This window comes from Streptopelia decaocto (genome assembly GCF_964273445.1).
Source record: "Streptopelia decaocto genome assembly, chromosome: 1".
Classification (NCBI taxonomy): domain Eukaryota; kingdom Metazoa; phylum Chordata; class Aves; order Columbiformes; family Columbidae; genus Streptopelia; species Streptopelia decaocto.
This window is the reverse complement of record NC_138663.1, coordinates 52,667,819-52,694,935: the sequence shown is the minus strand read 5'-3', so window position 1 is coordinate 52,694,935 and position 27,117 is coordinate 52,667,819. Positions and strand designations below refer to the sequence as shown.

Here is a 27,117-nt window from a genome sequence, read left to right as displayed (position 1 = left end):
ATGACAGTTTGAGAGCATTAAAAAAGAAAGAAAACTTATCTAGAATAACAGTATCACTGAACTTGGTGTCTAAGAGAAAATATCTATCAGCCAGCCCCAACAAAGATCTCTCTATGGAGATAAACATGTATATTTTATATATATATAGAGTACTACTACTAATGACAATTATGTCCAAACTGAAGAGAAAACAAACTGAGTTTGTGCTTTCTTTTGGGGGAGGGCAGGGAAATTGCATATATGTGACAGCAGAACACATTTAGTTTGAGACTACAACCAAAACGTTGCTTCCTACACCTCCTACCTGAGCAAAGGTTTACAAATACTTGCAACTTGAAGTTGCTGGAATCTCACAAAAGGTAGGAAAGGAAAGAAAATCTATTGCCTGTAGATGTACATTGGGTAAAAGCTGTCATTAGCACCAGAAGAAAAATGATGGGGGTCTGCAAGCTGAAAAAATGTAGAGTCACTGCTCAAGAATGCAAGTCAAAACTTACTCCACATTTTAGCAGGCACATGACTGTTTCAACACTTGCAGTTGAAACATCTGCCCACAGGCTGCAGGAAACAGTATTATTGAAATTATTTTTCAACAAGAGTATGTGAGATTGTATTTGTAGCCGTAGGTACACTGGATCGGAGTGCCCACCCGGAGAGTAGCAAATGAGAATGTGGCTGTACAGAAACATCCCTCACTGCTGCTTCAAAAAGGCACGTTCAACCACATGTTCAACAAACTCAACCTGCTGTTCCACTAGCTTACTTTTAATTGGAATGCTGAAAACAGAAAACACTTTTGCAACTTAAGAAGACCTGCTTTTAAAAGGTTTTCTGGCTGTACTTCAACAAAAATCACACAGCAAAATCAACCCATATCACAGTTTGACTGCTCTTACATAGAAACAAAAGTTTTGTTTCAGAATGTTGTTCTAGTCACTTTCTTTAAAATAAAATCAGTTATTCACTCAGGGGCAGGTTTAATAGCAATGTTTCAGAAAAGCAGAATAACTTTTGCTATTTCCAGTGCCTCTTTGGTTCTCTCAATGTCTTCCAGAAGCACTGTCCAAAGAGAATTTCATCCAATTAAAATCACCCAGTCAAAACCAGATTTCATTGATTTCAACTACAACACATTTATTTTTACTTCCAGAATCTTGTAACTATATTTGATTCAGAAATTTCTAAATAATTCTGCCATTGCAATCCATTCAGTTGCTAACACCTTCTTTAGACAAATGAGCAAAAGGCAATATTTCTAAAGACTATCTTGGGCTTCTGTTAGTTTGGACTGCTTAAGCCGAGCCTGTGGCTTTCAGAGCTGAGCTAAGGAAAGGCAGTCTTGTCTTCTCTACAGCCGCCCATTCCCAGTCTCCTCCACCTATCCTGGCTCTGGCCTTCAGGTGACTGTGTAAGAAACTGTTCGAGGAGCTGACACAGCAATCCGGAAACGTAGCACAAGGAAGTCATCGGCTTCCAGCCACAGCAGCTCCCTGAATCATAGAATCATTTTGGTTGGAAAAGAACCTTAAGATCATCGAGTCCAACCATAACTTAAACTAGCACGAAACCACATCCCTAAGAGCCTCACCTATACACTTTTTAAACACCTCGAGGGATGGTGACACCATCACTTGCCTGGGCAGCCTGTTCAATGCCTGAGGACCCTTGCTGTGAAGAAATGTTTCCTAATATCCAAACTGAACTTTCCCTGGTGCAACTTGAGGCCATTTCCCCTTCTCCTGAAGCATCACCCTTGTCCAGCTGCCGGAGCACTGCCACAAGGGACAGTGAAGCACTGCAGCTGGCTCAGCTTACACCACCAAAAACTTCTGCAGAAATAAACCCTATGTGTTTATGCCTTCCCATAACATCAGCATTGGCTGAAAAGGGGATACAGAAGTCAAGAAAAGCACCTTGAGTGACCCCTATCTAACTTAAGTGTTCCTATCTGCACAGCATTGGTCCTAATGGAACAAGCCAGATGAGACAGCGAGCCACCCCTCGCTGCAAAACTCCCAAACACAGGCGAGCAGGCAAGTCTGCGCATAGTGCTACAAAACAGTATTTTGCAGTGGTATTTTTTTGGAATTAGCGAGACCAAGGTTAGTATGATGGAATGTAAATTGATACAGTTTAAGCTTTGTAGAAATCTAAAAACACTGAGCAAGAGAATTTCAGTAGCGCTCTAATATCTCCTTCAGAGCAGCTCCATTGAGTGCCCTGAGGCACGATAACTTCTCTTCTAGTGGTCTCTTCTTCCTCTTCTATTTTTCAACTCTGATACAATGCAGTCTTTTAGAATTAGTGGGCGGGGGTCTCTACCTCTTGGGTTCCATATTAGTGTGCTGTACTAACCTAAAAGAAGGGAAAAAAACTCTGATATTTTGTCTGGAAGCCATAAACCCATACCATATTTTATTCATTTCCACTAATAAACTTATAACGAGAACACACCCCTGAACCACTATGAGATTTTAATCTAACTCTTTCTATAAACTGATCCGGCCTGATCCGTCTGATCCCTGAACCATGCAAAAATCTTCTCAGTTATTTTAAATCCTGATTTGCGAGATTTTCTTTTCATTTTAAGACATTTCTAGAAAAAGAAGCTAAATAGGTTCAAAAGTTAGTAGGATAGTCCTAAAAATAAGCTGCTAAAACAAATTCTTTGTGCTTATAAAAATATTCCTATGTCCTGCTTCACTGTTACTTGCAAACAGAGCACAAAAGCAGCATAATTCATGTATTCACGTAGATTATACACAAATATTTCAATCAACAGAATACCCTTTGCCATTGTCATTTGAGAAATCAGTGATGACACCAACTATGCTGATAGCATCAGGCCTGAATCAGAAAACCATTCTTAATAATGGCAATGTGCTTTTTGCTTTAAAATAACTACTAACAAAGCAGAGCAAAAACTGGTAGACCCAGCCACAGTTACAGCAGTTTGGAATGGCCAACATGAGGTGTATCACATTAAGCAAAGCTTAGAGAAAAATGAGAGATGAGGAAGTTGATAAGGGCTGTTATAGCTGAAGGACACCTACACCTTTTAAACATATGAAGCTCACAGTCAGCACAGATGGCTGATCACAACTCCCAAATACTCTCATGATCATGTCCTGTGCCCTTCATGTCAGCACGACCTTGAAGATTCTGGTCATGCTTTTAATAGATCTCACGGTACCACTCCAGACCACAACAGAACCATCTTTTGAAAACATTTCATGCAGTCGATCATGAAACTACAAAGAAACTCCTCCACAAACTTTTGGGGTGTAAGCATGGAAATTTTTGAAGTAAATTCAGAAGACAGAATGCAATTCTCAACTAAGATCCTCATCCCAAACTTGTATTTACTTGACTGGACAAGGATACAGGCTCAGCTTGTCCAAGTCAGCCAGAACAAGTAGAATAACACAACAGCAGCCAGCAGAGTTCATTTGTAAACATGTCTTCCAGTCAATGGACACTCAGGGTTTCTCAGCAATGCCACATAAATGTTTAATCATGGACTGCTGCATCCATATAAAGCAAAGTAGCCAGTGTGTTTGATTTAGTAGGAGGTAAAATCTGTGCAATGCCCTGGATATATTGAGAGAACAGTGATTCCATGAGAACATGGAGCACAGATCCTTCTTCTCAGCTCTTAAGTCTCTCTTGTATTGTTAGGTCCAGGAGGCTGGGTATCTCAATGTAGACATGAAAACAGTGATATGGGAAGGGAAAGGGAAGGTACTGGAAGGCAGGGATGGCATCAGTAACCCAGGATTTACAAGTCAGAAGGGAAGATGAAGACAAAACAGGAAAAAAAAAAGGAAAAAAAAAAACACAACAAAACAAGAGATCAGAATAACAAAGAGAAGACTAGAACCTCAGTGGTTAAATATAAGGATGCAAGCATGCAAGAGAAAGGGGGAGAGAAAGGAAAGGGCATTTAACTGGGCTAGGAAATGGAAACCGGTGAAGTGAGGAAAAAAGTCACTTCTGATGAGGAACAACTGGGGAAGTGGGAGAAGGCAAAAGAGAAGCAGCAGGAGCAGTAAAGATGGAGGAAAATGTCCTGAAAATAATGCATTCTTTCTATGGGGGAGGGAGTCTGTAACAGAGCCCAAGACTGTGGAAAAACATCTTTTCAACTTTTACTGTCATTTGCCTATAAAGTCTACTGACACCTTCTTCCCCACCCACAAAGTACTGACCACCTGTTGTCAGAAAAACACAAATAACAGTTTCAAATGGGATCTCAAAGGGGTTGTTCCTATGGGAGAACATGCTTCGCTCTCAGTTGGCTTTGAAAACCTAAGGGAGCACACCCAAAACTCTTACAAGCACATTAAGGAGAACATATCTGAGCCTTCAAGCAGCTTATGGTCTCAATGCAGCCTTTCGGCATTCACATTCCAGCTCTAGGTGTAATCACAGAACAGCATTTTCGGTTTCCAAAGGACTGCTACTGTCTTTGGGACTTAGGGGAGATCTGAGTGATCTGAACCAGAATTACTGTAGAGGAGGCTGCTTTCTGTAATACCTTCCCTTACTGCAGATGTTGGAAGAGTCCAACAAGCCAAACCTTGTCCTAACAGAAGAGGACTCTGGTCTTGACTCCTTTGCCATGCACACCAGAAAGCGAAGCCACTGGGAGACATCCTTTGTGCAAGCACTCTTACCTGAGGAATGACTTCAGGAGAGGTAGAAATTTTCAAATATAGAGGAAAAATCAATAGATACTGTTAACTCTAGTCACAGTTGACATTGTATAGTTCACGGAGGTACAGTTAGAATAAAACCCACTGAGTATTTGTGAGCACTGGGCACTGTGCTGACTTCACAGGAAAATAATCCTTTGTTTTCAACATGAGCTTTGAAGACTATACAATGAGTAGGACGGATGACAACATACATAACAAAATATTGAACAGCAGCTTACAGCAAGTCAGATTCCTTCTGAATGTGATGTCAGTCCTGAGGGGGAAAGCTGACAAACAAAAGAATGAACAACCCACATATATAATAACTAAAGCTGACTGAACAAAGACTGCACAAACAAGTCTTATTTTAGCATTTACTAGGTTTTGAGTTTCCTATTTTTGCAACATTAACCAGAATAATTAGTCAATTTTCAAATAAGCTACGAATGTGATTGTCCAAACTACTATTTATTACCACCCCAGTAAGTGCAAGTGAGTGAGTATACACAACACATGAACAGACTAAAGATAAGGTTTATGAAAAGCCACAAAGCACTATGACACACACCACTAAGTATCTGGCAAATAAAAACAGCAACAAAACTCTGCACAGCGACTGAGGAAGAAGTAGAGACTGAACTAAAATGTGTTTGACTAATAAGAAAGTAACCATGAAATTATACAGTTGTTAAGATTGTGGCAGTAAGTCCACCCATTCTGCAATGACTAAGTGATTGAAAAAAACCCAAACCTACAGCAACAAAAAGCATCACTCAACTAGGTTTATGAGAACCCAAGAATACAAATATAAACCATGGCACCATGCTAAGAAATCTAAGGTATGACAGGATAGGATATTACTTTTTTACAATGAGGGTGGTGAGGCACTGGAACAGGCTGCCCAGAGAAGCTGTGGATGTTCCATCCCTGGAAGTGTTCAAGGCCAGGCTGGAAGGAGCTTTGAGCAACCTGGGGTAGTGAAAGATGTTCCTGCACATGGCAGGGGGGTTGGACCAGCCCAGAGGTGTCGAGCTGATTTTCACCAGGGGACACATCAGCCCTGCGGTTGCCTTCAAAGGGCTGAATGTAATTTTAGGACTATAGTAATGTGGGAATAATTACATTCATACAGTCCTAAAGTCACATTCAGCCGCAAGACTGATGTGGCCCCTAGCGAAAATTAGTTTGACACACCTGGACTAGATGATCTTTGAAGGCTCCTTCCAACCCAAACCATTCTATGACTCTATAGATGAACAAGTCTGAGGGGTGGAAAAGACACCAGTGAAGACTAGATAATTGTAGGTACTCTTTGCACTTACTTCTGCAGCCAGAATATACGTATACAGATGAATTAACCACCTACACATTTTATCTGAGTAAAGGATATCTAAAAGAGAATACATTAATGTATCAAATAAAAATACATTTACGCAAATGCCTTGCTTCAGTTAATATATTTTAGACTTCAGGTTACCATCACATTTTCCTAATAATTGTGATAGCTGTGTCCATATTAATTCCACATGGGCAAAGATTTCACATACTGGTCAGGTGCATAAACAGCTTCTGAAATATTTTTCTGATTGAAGAACTTGAGTCACGACCAGGGTAACACTTGACTCAAAGACAAATAACAAACAGAACCTGCTACATGTGGGCAGCATCCCCTACAACTGGGACAGTAGTATGACAAAACTATAGCAATTTCTTTTAATGTTACTGTGGAGAGCAACCAAATTATCTTCCTGTATTAAAGTTCAGAAGAAAGCAGTTCACAAATCAATGGTGAAACTACTAGCTCCTAGGTAACCTGTAGTCAAGTTAAACATTTGCTTAGGAAACTCTTCTGCACTGCTAGGACCCAGCAAAATAATACCTGAATTTATTTTAAAATTGTAACATAACAAAAGGGTTTGGTTAAGTTTGCTGCATCTCTCAAGTCCTCACCCCAAAATCTACAGTATCAATATGATGGCCTCTACTAAAAGCACTCATTTAATCAGCTTTATTTCTGGCAGAACTATATACATAAAGGAATGTGTTGTGCACAAAGATCTCATACCTTTTATACCTGCTTGAAACCATCCTGGTGGAGTCCTAAAAGAAACAGAAAGGAAAAAATAATTAACATTTTTATTGTATTTGTACTTGTATTTGTACTTCCAAAATATTTTAACACTCCACGGAAAATGAAGCCTGCAGTTAAGAGCAGGAGGCCCATGCCTCAAAAAGCTGTTGTACAACTCAGTTTTGCACTAGTTCGCTGTCAGGAATACAAAGAATAGCAGGATTATTGTCACCGTGTTACTGGTTCTGAACACCAGCCTCCAGTTACATCTTAAAACTGGATGCACGTACTGGGCACCCAGCATCCAGAACGCGCACCTTACCAAAACACCCCATTGCCAATACACCATCACTGCCACTGCAAACAGGGAACATGCTTGTGCACTCTGGCAGCTGCTCATCTGCTTGCCCAAGAGCAGCAGAGCAAAACTGTTCTGATTCTCCAGTGCCACCACTGTCCTGTACAGAACGAAAACTGAAGCCAGAAAATAGTCAGGGTTGAGACCAAGTCAATTTATTACGCATCGGCTGGGTCACGGTAACTACAGTGATGCTCTTCGCCGTGCTAACCCTGATGTTGCAACCTGGCTCACCTCGGTTCCTCTCGGGCTAACTGAAGTGGTCTTGTCCTGGCTTGTGCTGTCAAGAGGTCTGTACGGGGATGTTTCATACACTCAAATGTCAGACAGTGACTTGTCAAGCTATGGTAAGTCAATTTTTAGATCATTGCTTTCTAAGCACCCGCAGAGGCTTAATGCATTCTGACAACAAACTTAAAAGAATCCTCTGCATCTGCTTTGATTGCTATTTGAAAACTGAAATTGTGAGAAAGAGAACACATTTTAAGCAAGAGTACAGATTTTAAATACAAGTTCAGCACTGCAAGAGCTGTGCATCTAGCCCTTCAAAGATACATACAAGAATTACTTGCAGACTGTAAGTCCCGCCATATTTTTTTCTACTTTAAAGAATTTCATTACTTTTCAGATTCTCACAATGCAGTAGGATATTTTCACTAACATGACATTTTGTTCAGGTTTTTTTGTTTGCTTGATTTTAAATTTGAAAAAAAAAAACACATTACATTTTTATTCTAGCTCTGTAAAGATAGAAATGGAAACAAAAAGAAGTGTGGGGAAAAGGGCTCATTTATTGCTACACAATCCATGAAAAAAGCATCGATGCATTACGTACCAATGAGAAAACCTGAAAGAATATATATCCATCAATAACGTTATGCTTGCAGCTTCCTAATAGCAGCCTGATCACACAGAACAATTAAGACATGTTTCAACTGGTAAATGATGGCTAAGATTAGACAGAGTAAGTCCACGAACATTTTTCAGGATGTGGTAAGAAAAACACAACCCAATTATTTTATTAGTCATAGTCAAAACTCTCCCTAGCATCAGCAACTATTAGGTAAAAGTTACTGAACTGAACAATTCCTTCACTGGAAGGAAAAAAAAAATAGAACAAAAAAAGAACAGAAACAAGAACACAAAACCACACACCAGGAAAGCATGAAATTCTGTCTACTGGTGACACTAACTGCAGACAACAGAACAAGTTCTCAAAACAAGATACAAGAGAAATTCCACCCACTCTGAAAACTGTGCAAAATATTGCTCCACCTTCCCTGATCAGTGCATTTATGTCTTTGTAAATAAATAAATCAGCTAGAAAAATAGGATAAAAAGACTATTATTCTATTACAGAAAATGAAGCCGACAAAAATATTTGTATGACAGAAACAAAACTTGATCTTAAAGTGCATTTTATTTTATGAAGCATTTTCAAACTCTGCAATATGTGCTACCCTTTCCGTAATATAAGCAGAGGAACAATATTCAACAAAGTTAGGTCATGGGAATTATTTAAAGATACCCACAGAGTGGTGTAAAATTACTGTTTTAACACTGATAACTATTTTATCATTGATGACAGCATTGGAAAAGTAGCAACTCAAAGCTATGAAACAGCAACTTAATTTCACCTCTAAAAGGGCAAGAAAACAGAATTTTAAATGGTACCAATGCTATTTTTAAAGTTTAGTAAGCATACATTATCTTTAAAAGGTCGTGGCAGTAGGGTGTGTTTCTGAGGACTAGGAGCAAGTACAGGTCACTCCTGTCTTCAAGTAGAATCCAGGGAACTACAGGCCAGTCCTTACCTCAGTCCCAAATCCTGAAGGACAAGGTGGTGATATCACCATGGATATATGAAGGAAAAATCCTGCCTGACTGACCTGACAACCTTCTATGACGAGATGACTGGCTCAGTGGATGAAGGGAGAGCAGATGATGTTTATCTCAATTTTAACAAGGCTTTCAACAGCTTCCCACATAACATATGGACAGGTCAGTTGCTGAAATATGGACCAGGTAAGTAAACTGTGACTGGACTACCAGGCCCAAAGGGTTATGAACAGCAGCACGAAGTCCAGTTGGACACATGTCACTTCGCAATGGTTGATACAGGGGGCAGCACTATTTAACATCTTCATTAATGACCCAAATGATGGGACAAAGTCCACCGCCAGCAAGCTTGTAGACTGCAGAGAACTTGGATGAGCAGTTAATAATACATCATCAGATGGCTGGGGTGCCATGCAGAGGGACATTGACAGGCTGGAAGATCTATTAACAGAGACCTCATGAAGTTCAAAAAAAGGGAAATACAAAGTCTAGCACCTGGGGAAGAACAACCCCAAGCATCAGTACACGTTGTGGACCAGTTGGAAAGCTGCTGTGCAGAAAAGGACGTGGTGGTCCTGGTGGACACCAAGTTGAACATTAAGTGTGCCCTTGCAGCAAAGAAAGCCAATGACATCCTCAGGATGCACTGTCAGCAGGCCAAGGGAGGTGGTCCTTCCTCTCTGCTCAGCCCTGGACACAGGGGTGGAGTGCTGGGTCCAGTACTGGGCTTCTCAGTATGAGAAAGACATACTGGAGAGGCTCCAGCAATGGGCCACATAGATGATTAAAGGTTTGGAGCATCTGACACATGAGGGGAAGACGAGAGTGCTGGGAATTCTGGAGTTCAGCCTGGAGAAGAGAATGCTCCGGAGGTATCTTGCCAATGTGTATAAACACGTGATGGCGTAAAAAAGATGGAGTCATACTCCATTGAGTCCGGAGAATGGATGAGAGGCAATGGACAGAAACTGAAATATAGGAAATTCAACTTAAACATAATACTTTATTGCTGTGAGATGAAACACTGCGACAGGTTGCCTCGAGAAGTTATGGAATTTTTATCCATGGAGATAATAAAAACCCAACTGGCCACAATCCTGAGCAATTTGCTGGAGTTGACTCTGCTTTGTCTGCAAGGGTTGGACTAGAGACTTCCCAAGATCCCTTCCAGCCTTAACGATTCTGTGCTTCTGCTCTGCTTGTGTGGGGTTTCCATCTGCACTCTTCTCTCTGCTTCGTCAGTTTAAGTGAACGCATACCCAGCACCTGGTAGCTTCAGCGGAGACCACATCTGGAATATTGTGTCCAGCTCTGAGCCCCTCAGTTCAAGGACAGGGAACTGCTGGAAAGAGTCCAGTGCAGAGCCACGAAGATGATAAAGGGGGTGGAGCATCTCCCTTACGAGGAAAGGCTGAGGGAGCTGGGGCTCTTTAGCTTAGCGGAGACTGAGGGGCGACCTCATTAATGTTTATAAATATGTAAAGGGTGAGTGCGATGAGGATGAAGCCAGGCTCTTCTTGGTAACAACCAATGGTAAAACAAAGGGCAATGGGTATAAACTGGAACACAGGAGGTTCCATCTAAATTTGAGAAGAAACTTCTTCACAGTGAGGGTGACAGAACACTGGAACAGGCTGCCCAGGGGGGTTGTGGAGTCTCCTACTCTGGAGACATTCAAAACCTGCCTGGACACATTCCTGTGTAACCTCACCTAGGTGTTCCTGCTCCGGCAGGGGGATTGGACTAGATGATCTTTCGAGGTGCCTTCCAATCCCTGACATTCTGTGATTCTGTGACAAGGTGATTTGACTCTGAGCTATGTGAATAGATTCAAGTAGTTTAATCTAATACGTTAGGATAAATGTTCATTGTATATCAAAACTGAAATGTTGTATCAGTAACATCAGTCACAGCTCTTGGTGGTGATGGTCTCAGAAACCTCCTGTTGTCCCATTAGCCATGGACAAGTGGTTCAACCCTCTTTTTAAGCTTGGATGGAGAAATAGAGACACATAGGTGACTGTGTAAAAATTTCACCTAACTGTAGATAAAACTCTTACCAATAACACAGGAACTCTGAGCTCTAAGCTTCCTCAGCTCTTATTTTTTAAAAAGCTTCTTTTTCAGGAAAATGCTGAAGCCTTGAGGTTACGGCCAGGCTTACAGTGAAAGGCAGAATTCACAAAAAAGAGAGAATCTGCATGTGACAATGGAGTCTAGCGAAACACACATACCCTTGTACAAAGAAATCTCTGGATCTTGGATGCTTGTTTTCTACTCTAGACACCAAAGGATGCAACATATGCACCCTACACCCTCAAATTTGCCAAAACCCTTTTCATATAAGTGAATGCAAATATAAGCTGTAAAGCAATTTGTATACATAAGACTTGTATATTTACCTCAACAAGAGACCTCTAAAAGTTTGGCAGAAAAAACAGTGCTTCAGAAAAAAGAAAGCTGGAAGGGAAACAAATGCTCAGGGACAAAGTACATGGCAAATACTCTCAATTGCTACAAATGACAGCTGTTAAAACTAAAAAACTCAATTAAGTAGCCCTTTTGTAACTGATGTTACAGCAAATATTAGTGGGTTTTATTTTTGTAGCTTATCTATGAACAAAAAGTTAAAAATACACATCTGAGGCATAAAAACAATTTCCTCTGAGACCCAAATTAATACTGCAGATTTGGTAAACTGTGAGTTTTATTATTCTAGAATGTGTAATTTAAATGCAAACCAATCATTCTTTGAAGTGTCAATACAAGCACCAGGGAAATATATTATTTCTCTCTGTTTTCATGTTATGAAATTTATGTTTTGCAATTTATCCAAAAGTTACCAGGAACAGGAACATATGTACTCATACTATCAACAGTATTACCTGTCTGTTAAACAAAAATGAATCTAAGATTTCAAACTATTCAAAAGCTCTTAATATGAGGCAAACATCTCTTATAATTTAAGGTCTTGTCCCCTCCACTCCTTTTGGAGAAGAGGCTGGCAGAAAAAGAAGGGGAAGGAGAAAGGAGTGAGATACCTGTTCTGCAAAGAATTAACCTAAAAGTAGATGATTAGACACGTACACAAATACCAATTTACAAATCTTGCTTAAATTCTTTAATATTTTTAAACTTCAAGTTTTAACCCCCATTTAAAATATCTAGTCAGTAAATATAAAATGAATGATTTGTCAAAATAATTGTTTATGAGCAAAGAAGAGATTAGTTTATTTGAACGTCTCCCTTTAAAAAATGAATTAACTTTACTGTCTGTGGAAATCCTGAACAGAAAAGCAATCAGCAAAGAAGTGACCCACAACAATTATGCTAATAGTTTCCTTCATACTGGTGAAAAAATATTGCTGCCAATCTAACAACATCAGTTCTTCATCCAGGGTTGAAATCAGACACTCATTTCTATTATACAGTATTCAAAACACAGCTTTAACATTACTTTTACTTCTTGCATGTGATCTCTGGCAGTTTTCATTACCTTGTTACAGGATATACTACTGCCAATAAACTATATACTCAAGTAGTCTTGGTCTTGCTCCATCTCAAGTGGGGGTTCACGAACACTGCAGACTGACATATGTCAGCACTGCTCCAGAAAATGGTCACGCTCCCTTTTCGTCATGTCTACAAAAGTGTTTCTGCAGCCACATATTAATGCACAACAGGGTGTGATCTGAGTGAAAATAACCGAGGAAAAAGCAAAGATTTGTCTAATTCCACACGAGCTCTTTCATCTGATGCACCATAAGCCTAACACACACACACCTGCCGCACAAGAGAATGTGCAAGGGGGAAAAAAGGCAGCTGAGACCATTGCTATTAATGAAACCATTTACTGCCAATTAAATTTCTGTCAAACTAGGATGTAAGCAATTTTGCTAACTCCCCTCTCTGCTCCTGCTCATCTGGCCAATACAGAGATTACATAAACAAGCTGGTGATCAGGCTTTAAATAAATAGAATTGCTTGTGTTTACAAGGGCCTGACAAAGATTTCCAGACGTTAAACCGACCCTACCATTACAAATCCGATAGTTAAAATGCACTAACAAACATTGTTTTAAAACATGTACAAACTCTGGACTCAGCTGGAGTATAAAAATGGTTCACTGGAATCCTCTGAAAGACTACTTAAAAGTTTTGCAAATAATTAAAGCAAATCGTCTGGATCAAATCAGGCTGCTAAGGTACGCCAGTCTATATACTGGCATGCAGAATACATACAGTGTTTTAGAATTTGACTATATATTAGTGCAAATTATGACTACATAATGATATTCCTGCAACAGGCAAGGTTAAATTTTGACTGAAATCAGGCCCTCAGAACAATTTCTCTTCTCCAGTGCAATCCAAATATGGGCTCCTTACAAAGTTTCCTGTATGTTCTTCAAGATGTGAGCAGATAGAGCTTCACTGCATGGAAGAAGCAGCATTATTGCTGGCGTTTCTTGCCTTGTTCCATATCAAGGAACAGGTAGATTCTTCATCTAGCCAATGAAGTTAACTCCAATCTCCTTCATGAGTCACATCTTGATTAACTACAGTACAACTTTACGTTGCCATTTCCTTGGAAACAGCAGTTAAGTATCTTCTGCAACACAAAGTTTCATTCAGATATTAAAGTGAGATAACATCGGAATGCCTGACAACTGCAAGGTAATCTGATCCTAATATAAACCAAGAATAACTGCAGATATGAAAAGCAGGAGAAAGAAAATGAGATACACTTCTTCCCCTTCCCACCAAAATTCCCCCAAAAGAAAGCATCTTTCATGAGCAATAGAGTCATGGTGATACAATTTACCTTCCATTCCTGGCTCTAAACCCTCAAATATTTCTAAAGATGTTTCCCATGGAATTCAACTCAACTTTGAATGGAAATGCTTTCACCGCTCAGGGGAAAAAAAAATCTCCATTCATTATTTGCACAGAAACCATTCTTTCCTGAAGCACTCTAAGGTGCTTTCAATAAGCTTAAAGCAGCAATTGTGTCACTCAGCTACTTGCACCCCTTGTAGCTGCGCACTTTCTAGATCTCTGTTTGGGCAGAATACTTTACGTACAAAACCACCCCAGGCTCCTTCACCTCCCCTTATTCTCCTAGCTGCCAAGATTTTACGTCTATTTCCGAGATTCATTACATTTTATTTTTTCCTGAGATGACCTTAAACACTCTTTACTCACCCAATAAATCTCTTTTAAAAGCAGACATTCTAAAAATGAGCTTTTCTTTCTAAAACTATTAAGAAAGCATGAAGTTACCACCACCTATTAATCAGTTACAAAATAAACTGAAACAGGAACCTGGTAAGGTTAAACAAAAACAAAAGCTGACCTACTGTTCTAAATAGCCTGACATTTTTTTTTATATTATGATCCTCCTTTGATTTGTACTTTCTCTAGTTAGAATCAACACATTTTAAAAGTGCCTTGTTTAATTTACATCCAACCGATCTTTCTAAAACACACCACAATGAATAACACTTAATAGAACAAACCTTTGAGTAGGAAAGAGACATTCCTATATTCTGGAGATTAAAATTCAGTTGCCAGAACTATTTTGATATTGTGGCACATGAACATCTAATTCCAGATCATCAATACAGAACAACCTCTTTGTGTGAAGCAGTTGATGTAGACAAGCAAGACCAAAAAAAAAAAGTGATGGGGAAAAGGAAGATACAGTTTCTTTACCAATGCTGCACAGAGGATATTTAAGGTTAATATCTGAAATACTGGCTGATTGATTCACGTAGGCATTAATAGAAATGGAAAGGGAATGGCATTACAGTCTATAGAAGAATGATGCTTTCTTTAGGAAGGAAGATGTAAGAGAAAATATCAGTTCAATAAGTACATTAACCTGATAGAGCATCAGCAGGGGGGAGAAGGGAAGGAAAGAGACAGACAGACCAACTGAAGATCCAAAGAGTACACACCTCTGCAGTCGTAGAGTAACCTACAAATAAATTAGGACAGCACCACAAGTTACTAGTTCTCTACACTGACTTTGAATTTCCCAGGCGCTTTTGCTGCAGCCCATATGAAATACACACACCTCAAACAGGTTCCAGGCAGTCACATCTACCCCTTGGCTATGCAACCCTTTGGGGAGAAAAGCTATTCAATTTCTTTATTCAAAAGGGAAATGTGAAAACACATAATTCTCTGTGATGTCTGTGTATTTCTGGACTGTGGATGAATGATGTCCCAGGTGAAGACACTGCAGCTCTCTTTACCTGACAGAGCAGAGCCTCAATGAAGAACTGCACACCCAACACACTTGTGCGCCAAGCCTGTTCATGTGCTGGTGTTGCTTTTCTAGAAATTACGAACAATGAACACAACCATGCAAATAATGCCTCTTCCCAAAATCTGCCAGGATTCAAGGGTCCCTGCGAGCTCTGGCTCCTGCAGAGTGACCCAGATGTGCTTGTGGGGCAGCCCGCGGGGGCCCCGACCCCACAGAGCCTGGCCCAGGTGCGCAGCAGCGTGGCCCAAAGGCACCGAGTGTCCCCAGCATGGGCAGCGATACCCAACCCTGCCAAAAAGATGTTCATTCTGTCCTGACCTACTCAAATACATGTGCAGCATGCTCCCAAAAATACTGCGTAGTACACACATTCTTTGTCTCTAATTGCTTCATAGGATAAAATTCAGCTATTCCAACTATTAATTGTCTGTCCAGTTATGAAGAAAAAACCCAAATATATTAGCACACCAATTATTAAACTGTGGTATTTCAGGTCAGATTTATTGCATAACATGTTAATATAATTTAAAAACCTTAGCATAAGGTTTTGTTTTTTAAATCTGCCCTTACATAATTCCATAGTTGCAAAGGCATGAATGCTTCATATAAAGAAAAACATCAAAACATGTAAGTTCATGGTGGTTCTTTCCCTAAAAAACCCAGTATGTACTAAATATCTAATGCATAACCTTTTGGGCTAATTCTCAGTTAATATGGTTTACAAACCTATTTGCATTTTTATACAAACAAATAGAGGACTTAAAAGTTTATTAGTTCTTATAGTTCACCAGTACCTCTTAATCATCTTTAGAACAGATGTCAATAACACAGACTTACAGAATGGTTAAGGTTAGAGGAACGTTATATTTCTATTAAATATATTACACACTTACATACAAATATTTTTATATATCTTCTCCTGTTAGACTGCAGCATATTGTTTACATGTTGACTGATAAACATAGTCATGTTTAAGTCAAGTAAAACTATAAAACTATAGGGTGCCCCAAAGGAGGGGGGGACGGGACACTCAACATATTGGAAAAACAAATTTCAGTCAGGGAAAACTTAAGTGTCCTTAATTCCACTTACTTACTTAAGTGAACCTTAGCCTTGTTTTTTTACAGCCTGATCTACTACCTTTAATTAATATGTAAGTAATGAGGACTTCAAACAAGAACTAACATAGACGTGTTAGAATGCCCGGGTGCAAGCAATACGTATTATTCCTGCAAAGCCAAAGGAGTTATGACTCATCTCCCTGTTTACATAGAGCCAGGAGGCCATGGAGAAACACTGCAAGACCAGGGAATACAATCAGATGTCTAAAATGAAGATTAAGTATCCTCAGTTCCTACCTATGAAGCAACCTATCAAGGACATTGCGTGAGAGGAAAAAATTAAAGAAATACCTGCAGGTCAAACAAGTAACTAACAGGGAAGCCAAGTGTAATCAAGAAGAAAAAAGCTCCAAAAATAAGGGAACTGGAAATACTCACTAAAGCATATGAGCAGGGTTTTTTTTTCTTTATTCAGTAGCTCTCCATTTCTATATCCAAGCAATACTTGACACCAAAGAGCCAGAGCAAGAGTTCAGGACAAGCAGGCAGGCACCCAGAACAGAAACTATGAAGGAGCTGATTAGATAAGGCTGACAGAGCCTGACTAGATCTCAGGTGACTCACTGACTGAGCAGAGCTGGAAAAATGATCAGAAAGACACTGATTATATCCAACATATGACCTTCATGGATCAGTGCTGAATAGTCACAAACTGAAAATGTAGGCATCCTAAATCCTTGAATAGAAAGGGAACCTAGAAATATTTGCACAAAGCTCTGAAATTCAGTGTGTCAGTCACTCGTTAAAAAAAAATAAAAGAAGAAAAAAAGAAAATACAAAGAATCAATACATTGCCTGAGGAATACCTCCAAGACATAAGCAAAAAGCATGGGATCTAAGACACACAATTTGATGCTGAAACAGGAGAACATTTTAAAAAAAGACAAAATTCAGATGCACATAAACCTCTATAGCTCAGAGAAATTATGAGAGTAGTGTCAGTTCTTAAGGATCTTTTCCAACCTAAATGATTCTATGATTCTAGGATCTAGTCACAGAAGAGCTAAGTCATTATATGAAACCCACAGCAGAGATGATGAGCGTGAAAACATGAACAGAACTGGTTGAAAGCACTTTATAGCAATGGTAAATATAAAGTCCTGCACGGAGCTATGTGCATAGACCCTTCACAACACACTACCCTGTGTCCAGACATACAAACAGCCAAAATTCAATTTCCCAATGTTATTTCTTATGAGATTTGTCTCAAATTTTACAGAGCATTTTAACTTTTTCAACTTCACCTCAGAGCGTCAAGCTGCTTGTTGACATGTCCACACAGAGGTTTGCACACTATGTACTAGAAACACAACTAGAGATAAGACCAGCTTCTTCAGTGGAACCAGTTTAAAAGAATGAACGATCCTGCCCGTATCTACTAGGTGCTGGTTCCAAGGAAAGAGGAGGTCCTTGTCAGTGTGTTTACCAGCAGAATGGGCCTGACAGATTCTTCTAAAAAAGGAGTAAATGGAGGCAGACAAACCAGAGCCTACGCCATGTCTCCAAAGCCAAGCAACAGTTGCCACATCCATACTCCGAAGGACTTGACAGTGGGTCTCCCCCATGTGGTGTCCCCAAGAAATAATAATCTGTAGGTTCCTCCCCGTTGAAAAGCATCTGAAATAACGCAAGGGCTGAACTACAGCCCCAAGCGGTGTTTTCATAGCGTGAAACTGAGGTCTGTGCTGCCCACCTCAGCGTGTTGATTAAGGGCATGGAGCTGTTTCTGAGCTAGCAAAGGCTAGTAATGTCCTTGTAGCACTACGCAGGCAGCCAAACCTGATGCTGTGACATGCAAGGACTGGTTCCTGGCACATTATTCCTCAAACAGTCCCCAGGTATGATACAGGAGAGCGCTAGGTAGCATGAACCAAAACCATGCCAGAAAACCTTGCTAATAATTAAGCCGTAGGCTCTATCAGCAGTGCAGCAGTTGAGCTCACACCCAGGTCTTGCTCTTTTTAGCAGTATAAACTTAGTCAGAGTGTCTCCACCAAACAACTCTGAATTCCAGATGTCTCCTCCCTCCTGAGCCATCACATTTATTACACCACACTACAAGGATGTAGAGAAGCAGGCTCCCCCCCGCCATTCTCACATCACTGTGGAACTGGAATACGCAGCTTCTAAAGGCACAAGCGCATCTGAGTAACTACCAACACGATATTCTCTAACTTAGTATAAATAAAACAAATGTATGATCCATGTTTTAAAAATGTTTCACAACTATTGCTATGTCTACTTCTGCAGAGCTGTATAAATTCCTGCTCATCTTTCTGCAATAGTGAGCAAGTGGTCTTCCCCCTCCACCTTGCACAAGGACGTTCATTCAGCAGGGACTCCTTTGGCCCATGTAGTTTCTTGCCAAAAAGCATCCTCCCCCACTGTACACACTCAGCAAGTACTTACAACTTCATTATCTAGGAGTCCGACTTGTTCCTAGCATGAAAACAGAATTAAAAGTCTCTCTCTACAATAAAACTGCAGAAAAGTGTGGGAGTCAGAAGTATCAACATACCTTACACAAGCATTTGCTATCAGTCAGGCTGTGTCATCTATTTGTACAAGCAGATATGGCAGGTAGTCCTTCCTTTTTCAATAAATTTGCGTTTACCTGAGTACTCTTGTTCCCACAGAAACCTCAGCTACAATGTATCATTATACTCTACTGACCACTTTTTTTTCCCCAGAAGAAATTTTAAGAGAAGACTGGGAGGAGATACCCACTTAAGACATCGTCATTTTTGACAGCTGAACAGAATTTCCATCTTGACTCTTTCGGAGGTAAAACAATCTTCTCAAACCAGCATTCAAGTCAGCTGAGTTAAAAAGCGATGCAAGTCGAAAAGAGAAAGCATGTGGGAAAGAAAATGAATTCTTTCACAGGAGGCCCCTGCTGACTGCTCAAAACATTAGCTGGGAATTTGAGAAACTGTTTCCTATTCCTTATGGCCATATAAAGGCTCCAAACCAGCTAATGCCCCAGTTTATGGAATACTGGAGCATAGATTCATTAACTGAACAGGGACAGAAACAAACAGGGCAACAACAAAACAAAAGCCTGCACATCCAGCCTGAGTACATTGCAGAAACATCTGTAGATTTAAAAAAAAAAAAAAAAATAGAAGAAAAGTAAACAAAGCCCCTAAAAAGTAAAATCCTAATGAAAAGATCACAACCAAACTTGAGAAAAACTACAAGGAAGAAATAACTTAAACACTTTGCTTCCTACTTGGTCTGCACAAGACTTAGAAAAGACTTGAAGAAGCAGCTGTGGTGAAGCCCCCACAGTTCCCAGGGACAATTGTGAACCTAAAGCAGGAGTAAGAAACCTCCACACAACCTTTCCTTCACAGACACAGGCTTGATTCACTCTTAGTTTTCATGCAGGTCCTGTGACACAGGCACACAAAATCTAGTATTCAATTATGAGAGACTTCATGGGTACGTTTAACTCTATTTACTGGGGGTGAAATGCATTCCTTAAACAAAATGTTAAGATTAAACCACTAATCCACTAAATTAAACTTTACTGAACACAGACATTAAAAATGTTCACAATGTTGCATTTCTTTCTAAGAAAAGTAAAGTTTGCTTGCCAAAGGTAATCAAATTTATGCTGACAATGATCAGGCACTGAACACAAATGGTGCCTTCCACAAACAAGCTGAAAGATTTCTCTTTTTGATCAGCTATGATGAAGACAAATGTTGATAAACACGTATTCGTACTTCCCTACAAGAGCGGCGGTCGGATGACTCCAAGCAGGGATGCCCAACCTGCATCCTCAAGGCTACACAACCCTGGCCAAACACCTTCATCTGGCTCGTGGCCAGTTGAGAGACACCCGCTTTGCCTTCGGCCTCACACGAGTCGCTGCTGCCTCTCAGCTCCCTGACTTCTTAGGGACAAAGGGGACCCTGATTTCACTTGTAAGCACTTTCTGAAAGCAGCAGTATTAGATAGTGCACTTGCAATACAGTTGAATCGGATTTGCTGAGCATGTGCAGATCCTTTGGGAATGTAAAACCCACTGATCGCACACGGATCAGCAGCACTACACGTAGGCACACATACACTAAATTTGTTCACATGAGAGGAGAAGGATTTTGGCAGGGAAACCTATGCTGCAACAACGATCTCTGTTACACAGCCCGTTCTGCTGAGAAATCCAGACTCCACCGTTTCAAAACTCAAGTTTCTATTAAAAAGCACACACACAATTTAACTAAAAACTAGCAATCTCAGTTTTGCAAAATAACTCATCCAGTGTCTTTAAAGGCTCCAGTTATACCAGACAAGACCACCACACAACATTACTACTCCTAAACTCAGAGAAGTTACCTTGAGGATTAATTAAATTGTTTTTGTTTTTTTTGGTTGTTTGTTTTGTTTTTGTTTCTTTTTCAGTGTCCAGTTAATACAGACAAAAGGCATGTAAAGAAAACCAAAGCTGCAAAGTCAACCAATTCAGAACGAGTCAGAACACTGTTGACTTAAGTAACTTTCATTCAGATTCTTACAACTACATGCATGACGATACTGCCTTTCCTGACACCACCACACGATATCTTTTTCCACAGGATCTCTTAGGTGGAACACAAGAGCACTCAGTGAGTAGTGTTGAGTAATTTGTGTTTGCCTGTTTCTCACAAAACGGCCACCATGCCATACTTACTGCTATTAACAAACCCGAACTGCTCTGAATACACACCCATACTGCTACAAACTACTTGAGTGATGCTCTCTGATCGTATGTGATCATGGAAAGATGGAATTTCTGTGCTCCTGTTTTTCTTAGACAGATTACAGGGATTATTTGGGTCTCCCAAGCCCTACCAACCACGGCAGTTAAACATCTGAAGCACCTGGTTCCTGTCATGAACTGTACAGGGCAGCAAATTCCCTGCAACTGATGTCACTTTAAAAACACTGCACATACGAAACTGACTTTAGATGCAAATGTATTTTAAAAATTAAGTGACCTCTTAATACTTAAACAACATTGAATTTGAATACTTTTCAACCCATTTTTATGCAATATTTTTAGACATACAATAAGATTTCCTCATGAGCCTTTCTACGGCATTCACTCATTGTTTAAGTGCTTTGTGAATACTAATGACTTTTCATACCCTCTCTGTGAAGTGGATCTGCAGATAGAAAACCCAAGATGAACATTCTCTGGTAATCAACTGTCAAATACCAGAGTCCCACAACCTGATTTGGCAGAATTACATATAACCTAATGTATTCAAACACAGTTCCTCCTAATTTACATATGTTAGTGTTTCAATCACATTTTATTTACTCACTTCTTAAAATAATACCAATATTATAATCATGTTGTTACAAAAAATAATCCTTGGCCTAATATCTGAAGAAATATAGCCTATAAAATAAAACACATGCCTTGATACATCTGGGCATGCCCTATACCACACCTGCATTCTCTCTATGAACAGAAATTAACACCAAGCAGTATCATGACAATATACTTAGACAAGATGAATTACTACTCTTGAATGCATGTACAGAGTTCTCCTTTGCAACAACCACCTGAAACCTAGAAGCAAAACATCTTTCAAAAGCTGTGGTCAGGTATGAATAGATATAAATGCCATTACCACATACTTTGGATAATGAGACTAATTGCAAAACGATGCTGTGTGACATTACACTGCTGCACAAAATAAAAAGCCGGGAAATGCATAATAGACAGGCACAAACTGCAATGCGAGTTGAGAAGCTTATTTGGCAGCATCTTCTTGGCATAAGATTGAAGCACAAAACTCTGGGGAAGGTTGTGTCAGGCAGGTTTTCAGCTGTGTTTCCTAATGGAGATACATGTAATACTTCAGTTCCCTGCATTCCTCGCACTTTGTCACACAGCTAAGAAGTCACTAGAAACTTTTATTCCCTAACTTTATCTTATTTACTGCTTTCAGGAGAGCTTATAAGGTGCCTCTATTAAACAGTTACAGCTTTGTAACACTGACATATACCACTTCTTCTGAAAATTCCAATGTGTTGGGCCACATCTAAAGTAAAAGATGGTATTTAAGAAATCGGAATCACACCAGAGCACTTCTGTGGGAGTAACTTTGGACCGTGTTCTTCTTAGAAAATGTCTGCGATGTTCTGGTGAAACGTTAAGTCTTTTAGAACAAAAGGTTAAAAAAAGATCAGATGTGGTTTTCCTTCAATTCTCACAGGCTCTTGGATGACTTAGGACTACATGCACAAGTCATAACTAAATGGTCATGCTAATAAATCAAGTTTAGATTACTTCACCAGCCATCTAACCTATTCACTAATGAAGTTAACTACGGTGAACCCAATCTGCTGCAGCACGATTTTATAATTATACCATCAGATGAAGATGTAAGATTCAACATCAGCATTTCTTGAATTTCTTGTTGCTGCACTATCTAAGAGCAACGTGTGGACTCCAAGAAACGCCCATTTCAGCTGCATAGACAAAACAAATTAATGGCTGGAACGAGACGGTCACAATTTCTAACTAGTGTGCGTGGCTCTTAAATGAGGCCCTGGGCTTTGCTGCACTACGTAATACTCAGGTACAGCAAAACAGTTGGCGTGGTTTAACAAGAAGAGTGAGTCATGTCTCCCACTGGGGGTCCCAGGCTTTAGAATGCCTGAGAGGCAAAATTCCCCAACCAGTTTCATGCCAGCAATACAAATTCTAAATCAGGTTTCTAGCAGATGACCACAGAGATCTTTAGCAGTCATTCCAGACACAAAAGGTCTTGGTAACTGCGATGGTTATCTGCAGTGTCTTCACTTGGAATTAAGAAATACATTGGACAAATTTTGCTACTGTGTGACAATAAGAAAGATCAGCATTCCCATTTTACAGCAGGATACCGTAAATCATTCACATTTTTATAAATCATTACCTTTCACTTGAAGGATTCAGAGTATTTAGTTCACAAAGGTTGAACCTCATTATCTACGTGACTCAGAGCTTTCCTTTTTCGTACTCACAGGCACAAAAACTGGTATCTCGCACTCTCTCTAATTGCCCCCTATTTCTAAGTTATCTTAGTAGCAAAAATCATTCTGACATGTCTGGTGCAGGTTTGCCAGGGAGACGAAAGGATTCAGCACGTCTAATTTTAGCCCATGTCAATGCCAAAAATAACTGTGAAGATCTCAAATACCTTATTGTTTCTTGCTGCTTTTGCCAATACACATTTACTCAACTATTCCCACATCTTACACTTAAATGTCAAACTGCTCACAACTGATGACATTTTCTGCAATGTGTTCATACAGTGCATAGCACGACAAGTAGCATTCACAGGCACTACATGATGGTATCACACTCAGATCTCACTTCTATGATGATGAAGTCATATTAACCCTTCCTACCACAGGATTACACTAAGGACACATAATTGTGCATCTAGTCTCCTAAAATATTCCCCAAACAACTGAGTTCCAGGAGGCAGGTGACCATGGAATTGGCACAACCTGGATTCTTTGATGCAAAAATGTCAGGCCTTGTATATATGTATTGTTTAAGTATTAGCATATTTTCTGGAATTCAGCCAGTCTTCTAAGAGACTTAGAAAAATCATCAGTAAGTTAATCATTTTTCTAGCCAAATCTTGCAGGTTTTTGATGCATGTTATCTTTATACCAAGTGCCTGTTAACATCATCTTCAATTATGAAAAGAGATGAAGTTCATTGCCTTGTGCATAGTATAATTTCTGTCCCATTGCAAGAAAGCCATTGCTATCAGATAGTTTTTGCAGCATTTTCAATTTTACAATTGCTACTAAGCAAGAGCTAGATTTTTGTAATTGCTGGACTCCACAGATTCCTAAAATAGTAACTTAGGTAACTTTAAAGGAGTAACATTAACTATGATTGTCATTAGCATTACAAATGTTTAGCTTATTTGTAAGAGTTCTAAACTTCATTTCATATAACTTATTACTCTTAGTCTGCATCCCTGTACACATCAGTGAGTAGTCCACAGCACAGTGACTCCCAAGCTGAGAATCACTGAATTGAAGCATTAAAAATAAGAGAAAAACCAGGCAAGGAAATCATAGCCAGATCTAACATTTGTTTTGTGTTTGGGAGTGGATTTATTGTTGATTCACCTGGAAAGGTGGGGCTTTCCACGCTATCTTTAGCTGATGTTAAGTAACAGTTCTGATTGTGATTGTTTTTTGATGTTTATAGTGTTGCCAGACCTGTCAACCTCCACATCTCCATTATAAAAAAATTGAGACGCTGATTTCAGCCATTAGTTCTACTTCTATCACAACTGGTATATTTTTAGATCTATTTTAAACAAAACAGGTATCTTTGTGCTTTGGATCAAGGACTTTAAATCCAGCCAGCGTTTTCAAAAACTGTGCATTTTGCTCATGGCAAGGATAACAGCAACTTCTGACAATGTTGAAACAGAACTGAAGAACCAGGTTAAAGGTTGGAAACCAAACACTATTCAGCAACATATTTATCCATCATCTATTAGGTAAATATTGTCTTGTTTCCCATATAATTGTCACAGTAATTATAGAATGGACAAATCAGTGAACACATCTACAACTACAGAAATGTATTTTGCTGAGAAGGTAGAACTAAAATAGATATTGGTCAATAGCAACTGGAATTGACTGAATTCTTAAATCTAAAACATAAATTCTACTTTTAAGAACAGAACTAGGCTTAACTGTCGCACAAAGTAGACTCAAAAGGAAACTAAGTCATCAAAGCCAAAATAACACTGCTGTCAAATTCTGTTCAAATTGGGCAAGCTGTAAGTCTTCTAATAAAAAGCGAGTTGACAGAGTCAGTAATAAACCGATTAAGTCTTAGCAGCTACAACTTTCTAAGGTTTCATCTGTTCTGTACATGTGCCATCCTGGGTCTTTGCCAGATCTGAGGTCTGGGACTCTCTTCTGTATTGTCAGAGACAGGACGCCCCTGCTGTGCTCTGTCAACAAAGTAGTACTGCCTGTTGGAATACAGAGGTGACAAACTTGGAACGATGTAGGACACAATTAATACAGACAGCCTGGTAAACAGAAACTGAGGTTGTTTGTCGAGAAGAATAGAAAATATGGATGAAAAGAACAGGGCACGGGAATACAGCCAAAGCTTTATGTAATAACACCACTAGGGGAAACTAAAAGTGACAACTTTCAGAATATTAGTTGAAGAATTGAAAACAGAGTGAATACAATAAGAGAGAGTCTAACAAACAACTCGGAAAAAGCATAAAAACATTTCAGAATGAGGAATCCTGGCAAAGAATCTGTGAAGACAATAGATCAAGTTATACGAGGCAGTGTGCTCAAAGGAGACAGTTTCTCTGCAGAAATATTTTTGCTGGTGTTCGTAACGGAAAAACATGGTAAGAGCCTCATATCAGAGCACTTCTTCATGGAAGACTCAAAGGGTCTGTTTCAAACAGAAGTGCTGGTAGAACTTTAAAACAAATGAACAACATGGAGAAAAAAAAAAAAAAGCCAGAATAAGAAGGTATTTACTCCTTGAGCTTTGAAGGAATTATTGATGTTACTGAAAAACATAACAGCTAAACTACTCAAGGTTGTATATAATCTCCCACTTAAAACTGCCCTACTACTAGCAGTTAACATAACCACTATCTTTAAGAAGATTCTACAGTAGATGAGAAACTATAGACCAGTAAGCTTGATATTTATACTGAATAAAGTGGTGCTAGCAGGTCTAAAATAACTGGGGAATAAGTGAGCAAATATGATAATAGTGTGGAAGAATCACCAGAGCATTTATAAAACAGTCAGACTTCACAAATCCAATACAGCTTTTTAAGTGAAAAAGTGTCCAGAAGAAAAGTTGGTTGGCAGCCTACTGAGTTTCAAAAGGTCACTCCTCAAAGCCTCTTAAAGAAATTAAGCCACACTGGAATAAGAGCCAATGTTCTTCCATGAATAAATCACTGGTGAAGAGAAGAAATAATGGTGGGCTCTGATGATCAGCTCTTGAAGTGGATGGAGCACCCAAAAGAGTTCCACAGGAACCTGTTTGGGACCTGTGCTTTTCTATATTGTCAGGAAGGAGGTGTCCAACGATGCTATTCAAAACAGAAAGGATGAGGATCAACTGTGAAAACATGTGGGATTTCTCTGTTGGGAGTGGCTGGGAGGTGAAAGAGGAGATGAAATTTAGTGTACCTAAGCACAAAGTAGACAAAAGGGTAAACATGCTTCTAAATTTACATATGCATCAGCCTCTGAGCTTGTTATGATCGCTCACAGATAACTCAAAAATCTTAAGTTAGACACACAACAACAATAGTAAACTCAGCAGACAAACAGGCAAATACCAGGAATTGTCAGGAAACAGACAAAGAACAAAACAAAACAAAATCATTAAACCATTCTGCAATTGTATGCTGTACTGAACTCTTCAGTTCTGTTTCCTGATCCCAAATAAAAATATAGTCAAACTGGAAAAAGTACAGAATGTTACTGAATACCTCCTGTACAAGCAACAACTAAATAAAACAGGATTATTCAGCCTGGAGAAGAGGCAGCTGAGAGGGGTCGTGCTCTTTCTGTGGCACTCAGTCACATACAGAGGAAGCAGTTGTTCCCCATGTCTTGCACTGGGACACCTTGGTGAAATCACATGGAACAGATGGCAAGTGACAGGTTCAACTTAAGCAAAAGGAGACTGTTCTTCACATTTCAGGTGATTAAGCTGTAGACTTCTTTGCCATAGGCTCTTCT

The 27,117-nt window shown here is 39.5% G+C and overlaps 1 protein-coding gene across 1 annotated transcript in view; it reads right to left on the bottom strand.

The window, feature by feature from the left end:
- The window catches only part of PAWR (pro-apoptotic WT1 regulator), an 82,062-nt gene that overhangs the window by 13,404 nt on the left and 41,541 nt on the right, over positions 1-27,117 (bottom strand). The window contains exon 3 of the mRNA XM_082043563.1: positions 6,763-6,797. Within this exon, the coding sequence (XP_081899689.1) occupies positions 6,763-6,797 (35 nt within the window). The remainder of the gene's footprint in view (positions 1-6,762; positions 6,798-27,117) is intronic.